This window comes from Bison bison, unplaced genomic scaffold, assembly GCF_000754665.1.
Source record: "Bison bison bison isolate TAMUID 2011002044 unplaced genomic scaffold, Bison_UMD1.0 scf7180017864285, whole genome shotgun sequence".
Lineage (NCBI taxonomy): Eukaryota > Metazoa > Chordata > Mammalia > Artiodactyla > Bovidae > Bison > Bison bison.
In genome coordinates, this window is record NW_011494857.1 from 1,822,842 (window position 1) to 1,829,209 (window position 6,368).

General features: G+C 55.2%; 2 protein-coding genes across 4 annotated transcripts in view; both read right to left on the bottom strand.

Annotated features, from left to right (window-relative positions):
• Positions 1 to 1,677, bottom strand: part of KCNC3 (potassium voltage-gated channel, Shaw-related subfamily, member 3) — an 11,421-nt gene extending 9,744 nt beyond the window's left edge. The window contains exons 1-2 of the mRNA XM_010849725.1: positions 1,669 to 1,677; positions 912 to 1,026 (exon numbers count right to left, since the gene is read on the bottom strand). Of these exons, the coding sequence (XP_010848027.1) occupies positions 912 to 1,026; positions 1,669 to 1,677 (124 nt within the window). The remainder of the gene's footprint in view (positions 1 to 911; positions 1,027 to 1,668) is intronic.
• The window catches only part of NAPSA (napsin A aspartic peptidase), a 9,294-nt gene continuing 2,932 nt past the window's right edge, over positions 7 to 6,368 (bottom strand). Inside the window, exons 3-11 of one of the 3 annotated variants that reach the window (XR_826081.1) lie at positions 6,169 to 6,292; positions 5,863 to 5,981; positions 5,320 to 5,519; positions 4,127 to 4,249; positions 3,775 to 3,919; positions 3,111 to 3,209; positions 2,701 to 2,924; positions 2,359 to 2,594; positions 7 to 2,096 (exon numbers count right to left, since the gene is read on the bottom strand). Coding sequence is in view for 2 of the 3 variants with exons in the window: in XM_010849647.1 (XP_010847949.1) it covers positions 2,733 to 2,924; positions 3,111 to 3,209; positions 3,775 to 3,919; positions 4,127 to 4,249; positions 5,320 to 5,519; positions 5,863 to 5,981; positions 6,169 to 6,292 (1,002 nt within the window). In the remaining variant the exon portion in view is untranslated. Of the gene's footprint in view, positions 2,595 to 2,700; positions 2,925 to 3,110; positions 3,210 to 3,774; positions 3,920 to 4,126; positions 4,250 to 5,319; positions 5,520 to 5,862; positions 5,982 to 6,168; positions 6,293 to 6,368 lie in introns of all 3 variants that reach the window. The other 2 variants (XM_010849647.1, XM_010849646.1) reach the window with 2 other exon arrangements.

The following is a 6,368-nucleotide window of genomic DNA, read 5'->3' on the forward strand; positions in this document are numbered from 1 at the left end:
GGTTGGTATCGCCTCCCTACACATCCCCGCTCCGGCTTCTGTGTCTCTCATCAGTGTCTCTTTTTCTCTGAATATCTGTCCCCCCGCCTCTGCCCTTATTCCTTTGAGACTCTGACCCCTCCTTTCTAAGTCTCTGCGCTCCCTCTGGGTCTCTGTCCCCCTCCTCCGAGTCTTACCTCTCTGCTCTCTAAGCCTCAATCTCCTCTCCCCGGACCATGGCGGGGTCTTCCACCCTCAATGTCTTTCTCTTGGCCTCTATCTTCTTCTCTGATTTCTCTCTCTCTGGCCTCTTTCTCCTCTCTTGGGTCCCTGAACTCTTCTCTCTGGGTCTCTTTTCCTTCCTGTCTCTGTCCTTCCTCTTTGTGTTTCTGTCCTCAATACTCCCCTCCCGCCAGGGTCTCCTCCGTCCTCTCTCTGGGTCTCGGTCCCCCCAGCTCTTGTTCTCTGACCACCTCCTTCCCTGCGTCTTTTCCCCCTCTTTCGTCTCTTTCGCCCCTCTGTCACTGCCTTTTCTCTTTCTGTCCTGTCTCTTTCCCTCCCTTGCGTCTCTACCCCCTTCTCACCCGTGCCTCTTTGACCCCTTTCTGAATCTGTCCCCCTTTTTCTGGGTCTCTGTCCCCACTTCTTTGGGGCTCTGTTCTGCTGTCCTTTGGCCTCTGTCCCTCTCCTGGATCTCTGTCCCTCTCTCTCTGGCTCCCACTGAATCACCCTCTCTAACCCTCATCCTGGCCAGGACTCGAGGCTGCGTCACTGCAGAATTGCAGAAGTGGGGCCCGTCCTGCGGATCTGGGAGGTAGTTTCCTTCGACTCCCCCACCCGCAGACCTAGGATCCCCCACTGCCCCCTGACCCAGTGTTCTCGGGCAGTCCTCAAGCTCCCATGGGACCCGAGAGGACATCGGGACTTCCTACTCTTCTTCTGCTCCAAATTCTGGTGTATCCCTAGGCAGAAGCTGTGAATCCTGAGGTGAAGGAATGGGCTTGGGTTGAGTGAGGCTTTGGGGGCAGGTGGGGGTGGGGATGGATCCTAGTAAAGGGGTTGAGTGGGCATTAGGGGCTGGGAGTAAGCGCTGGGGTAAGGACCTAAGTCAAGTATCCCCCCTTATACCCTCCCCCCCAACCCCACCCCAACTCTGTACTTTTCTGCATTTGACAGCAGCCAGGCACTGGATCAAGTTACCAAATCAGCATTTTTGCAAAGGTCAGAAGGTGTGGAAGAAGGTGCCCGGGCAGAAGGGAGGGGAGGAGGAAGAAGCGAGGAGGCTGAAATAGGGGAGAATATGGAATGAGACTCGGGATTAGAGACCATGGGATGAGGGGAAGAGGTTTGGTCAAGGATGATCCAGATTCCATCAGGCCCTGGGAAACGTGGATGCCCTCACTTCCATATAGCCCTCTCCAGGCCCCACCGGGGTATGAGGGGGGATTTATGAGCCTGGATTCTCCATCCATACGGAAGGCTTCTGACGGCATAAGGTGGGCTTGGGCTATGGGACACCAGCTTGGCAAACAGACCAGAGGGAAGTGGACTCGATTTTTGGCGACAGACACCAGGGGAGGGGAGGTCAATGTTCACGTCTTCAGACCATTTCCCCACCCCTCCTCCTTCCCCATCTATCCTTTCCCAGGCCTTCAAGACACAAAATTCCTGAAAGCCCCAAACTCTCACCCTCATCATCCTTGGCGCCCCCTCCTAACTCTCCCTCTCTCATTCCCCAAAGCCCTGGAATTGTTTCTGACTTCCAAGACCCCTTCCTTGTTCCTCTGCCCACATTCCTACCAGATCCAAATCCAGGACGGACAGTCTCCCCCAGGCACTAAAGCTGAAAATGTGGGAACTCTCTGCCTCGGATCCTTGATCCCTCCGAGAGACCCTCCGAGTACCTCTCCGCTGTAATCTTTGAGTCCCCGTCTCCCTTGTCCCCCGCCTTCAAAACTGGGACTTGGGCTGTCTTACCACCCCCGGACCCTGAGCCTTCTCCCCCGCACCCCTCCTCCGTACTCACCCCAAGTCGAGGCGGGGCGGGGTTGGGGGAATCCGGGGCTGGAGGTGGGGGGAGGGGTGACCCAACCCCGGCAGCTCTGGGCAGCTAGAGGCTGCGGAGGGGGGAGTGACATCATCGCCGGAGGAGGGGCGGCTCAGCTCCCCCACCCACCCGGGGGCTTCAAGCCCCGCCTTTTTGGCGTACCCAGGGGTCCCGAAATCCCAAAGGTCGAGAGGAGGAACAGGAGATAAAGTGTGCCGGAATGGTATGCCCTCCCCTTAGAACAAAGGTTGGGAAACCCTTTACGGTTTCAGACACCACCCCCCCCCCCCCACTGCCACCTGTCGCTGCGGTCGCGACCTGTCGCCTCCTACCCGTGTTGTGGCTACGCCCGCCCACGTCAGAGCGTGAACACCGCTCAGACTACAACGTCCGTGATGCTCTGCGGCGTCGGGTGCCTTTGAGGAGAGGCAGTGTAGGCGAGGGGCTTCATGGGCTTCGTAGTACAAGATCCTTCCACTGGTGTGATCTGGTAGAAAAGGAGTAATGCCTTTCTGTCTCAACTCCAGAGAGCCGGACACTAACTTTTTTCTCCCCTTAAAATCTCCCCCTAAAAAAAAAAAAGAAGAAGAAGAAGAAGCGACCTCGATAAGTTTGATGTAAATAGTAAATCTTTTACTATCAGGGTGTGCGCATGCGCCCAACCAGAGCCTCACCCTAAGGACTGCGCCTGCGCAAGCTCGCCCTTTCACTGTCTTGTTCCGCGAGGTCGAGCGCGGGCGAGCCCAACTTGGGCGCCGCTTTTCCTGTCGCCACGGTCGAAGACGGCCACGTAGCTACCCAAGAAGACATCACCGAGGATCCAGAAGGGCCCTGAGGGCGGAGGCACGTCCAGAGCCATGAAGCCGGACAAACAGACACTGAAGCCACTCCGAGTAATCTACAGGGCGATAAGACCAGTCACAGGTGTCACGCTCACCGGCCTGCCTTCCTCCTAGGAGCCAGAGCTTCGCCCTGCCCACCCCTAGACGTGTTTCTGTGCCGCTTGCTTGGACCTAGTGACGTCTCACTCCCAGCCCCACCCTTCCAAACGCGCCACTCTGACGTCATTATGACGGCCACCTACCTGGATGACGTAGTCCTGGGCCGTGAGGTTAAACCAGACCCCCCCAAGAAGGAAGGAGACTGGGGGGAGCGTTGGGATTTTCGAGCATTCGATGTAGTACTGAGGAAAAAGAGGAACAAGTCCGAAATGAGGGATTCCTTCTCGGCTCAATTTTTTTCTGTGACTCCCCAGTGCCGCAGGGTCATGTCCGTTTTGGGCAACTAGGTGTTAAAGACCTTGTGTGGTCAAGATCTCCTGTCTTCTGTAGCCTTACTGGCTCTTCCTCACTACTGTATAATTGTTGCCACTTATCCTAGGCTCCCATTTGATCAGGTCCTCTTTACCTCTAATTGAAAATCAAAAGCTGGTGGCCCACGGGCCATATTGGGCCTGCAGGTATATGTAACTAGTCTTATACTCATTATGTTCACTCACTCTCATCCAGTAAACCTGGATCACCATCCTCTCCTATGCACTGTGACACTCAGGATAGACTCTAGGGAAGTGTCTTTGCTTTCTCCCACTACTCCCTCCAACCTCCCACTCACAAGGTCCAGTGCTTTCTGCCCTGGGATGCCCTCCTACCCATCTGATTCCCACCCTCAGGCCATAGCATCCTGTACAGTAACCACTGTTAAATCCCTGTGAGTCTCCCCAGCCCATGTGCACCAGACCAGGTCCTCACCTTCCCCATCAGCAGGGGGACTGCCCCAATGGCTTTCTGCAGGGCCCGGATCTCCTCAGTGGGTCCTGTGATGAGAGACGTGCCTGTGTCCAGAATGGCAGCACAGCCCCGGGCACAGAGAGTCAGCCCTGTGCCCACCTGAACACTGTGAGGCAGAAGGGGGCAGTCATTAGAGCGGGCATCCTAGGAGGCAAGACCCCCAGCCCTCTCTTCCCTCAGACCTAGGAGTCCAGGCCCACAACCCCTTCTCCATCAGACCCAGGAATGTGGATCCCCAACTCCCCTTTCCCCAGGACCATGGAGTTTAGGCTCTAGCCCACTCCTCCTAGACCTAGGAGGCCAGGTTCCTCACCGCTCCATGTGGATCTGCCAAAAAGCAGGGATCGTGACTGGCACAAAGGTGAGGGGTGGGATGTAGTGTGCTGGGTCTGAGCCACCCAGGACCAGCTCTCCTCCATCAGCTGCCTCAGGGTTCCTGCAGAGGCAGACAGTCATGGCAATTTCTCCTGTTAGCCCCAGGAAAGGCCAAGGGAGGGACTTCCTGCCAAAGGGGTGGTGTCTGGTTTCTAGGTGGGATAGTGGGATGCAGGCAGGACCTCAATGTGGGGACTGGAAGCAAGGCAAGAAGTGAAGAGAAATGGGGATTTTCTTGGGGGAGGTTAGGATTTCAGGGTCTTGGGGGGCTTCTTGAAGTGGGCATGGGACTTCTTGATTTGCCCATAGAAAGTAGGACTTTGAGGGGAGTAGAGCATTGAGATTTCTGAATTGGCTCTGGGTGGCATGATTGAGAGGAGTGAGGCACCCCAGGTGGATGATGAGACTTTCTGAATTGCATGTCTAGACATTCAGTGGAATTAGACTTCAGCTGGCTGAGAGTGGGAATGGGGGTTGCGGGTGAGGACTTCCCAGAAGTGTGGAAGGACAGGATCTACTAAGTGTTAGGTGGAAGAATTCTCTGGCAGTCCAGTGGTTAGGACTCCGCACGTCCCCTGCAAGGGTCACCGGTCCGATCTGTAGTTGGGGAACTATGCTGACCGGGCAAAAAGAAAAAAAGTGGATGGGACTTCCTGGGTTGGACATCTAGATAACTAAAAGACATAGAATTTCCTCCCTGCAGACTTCCTGAATGACAGCTGGGGTTTTTTTGAGTGTAAGGTTTAAGCTTCCTAAAAGGTAGATGGGACTTCTTAGGTTAAAAGGGGCAATTCCTGACTTCTGATGTGTGTTCCCAAATGTAATTGGGATTTCTTTATGCTGAAATGGGGTTCTTAAATTCAGTATTTGATGGGGTAGGGTATGGAATTTCCTGGTTTGAGTTTTGAAATGTGGAACATTTTAAATGATGGTGAGTTTCTTCAATAGGTCTCAAGGTGTTGCTTAGCGAGTGGAAGTTCTGAATAGGGTCCAGGTGTTTCTCCTATTGGGACAGTGACTTCCTGAATGGAGGGTGGGACTTCCTTTATTGGGCAAGGGACTTCCTGAAGGAGGGCAGAACTTCCTTCTTGGGACTAGAACTTAAGCGGAAGGTAGACCCTCATCCGTTACCTGTTGAGGTAGAAGGAGAAGACAGGCTTATCCAGTAGGCCCTGGTCCACCAGTCTGTCCAGCGGGGGCCGAACTCCTCCCACGGCCAGAACGGGAAAACCGAGGCCCAGTATCCCATCAAAGTGGGCAAAAGTGAAGACCAAGCTGGGCTCCCACAGAGCCTCCCCAAAAGTCACTGTTGCACCTGTGATTCCCCCAATCTGGGGTAGATTCAAAAGGAGTGAGTTACTTCCAGGAGGACGTTACCTACATAACTCTGAGGTCTCCCAAACCAGGGCATGAATCCCAGATCGGGTCCTCAAAACCCCCTGAAGCTGTGAACACCTCCAACTGCCTAGGAAGCTCTGCCTGGAAAAGCCCCACCGCTGCCTAGGAGGCCCCGCCCCACCCTCCTTCCTCCAGGAAGCCCCGCCTCCCATTTCCGAAGCCCTGTCTGCCTGTTTACCCAGGAGGACCCGCCTCTCCAAACCCCTCCCTAAGCCAGATAATGTTAGAAATGGGCTGCTTCTAGGCTCCCGCCGTCCCGGGAAGAACGTCACGCACAGTCAGCTTGTCCTCACTCAGGATGCCGGCTAGGCGCCCGGTTCCATATTGAATGGCAAACTTGGTCCCATTGGACCGGAAGGAGCTGGAGGCTTTGGGGTTGAAGCGGTGGTGGAGCCCTAGGTTAGAGGGTCAGGGAGACGTCACTGGGGAAGAGGGGTCTTCCCGGTGCCTCCTGCCCCTCTGGCCAACTCACCTGTGAGGGTGTGTCGGAAGGGAACAGGTCTTCAAAAATCCTAAGACCAGGCCCCGCCCCCCTTCTCCCTTTGCCCGAGTTCAACCTTAATTTCCCCTATGAAAGCTCACAGCAGGGTAGACTGAAGAAGTGGCATCTCACAGACGGAACCCAGAGATTGGAGGAGCCAGTGTCAAAGACGACAGAGAAGTTTTGTGGGGGGGTCCCCAGCCCAATTTCCCCATAATACTGGACCTGATGGCAAAACAGGAGAGGTTGTGGATGAAGAGCTTGACTTGAAGGCAGGAAGGATGGGGTGGGGGCTGGGGGA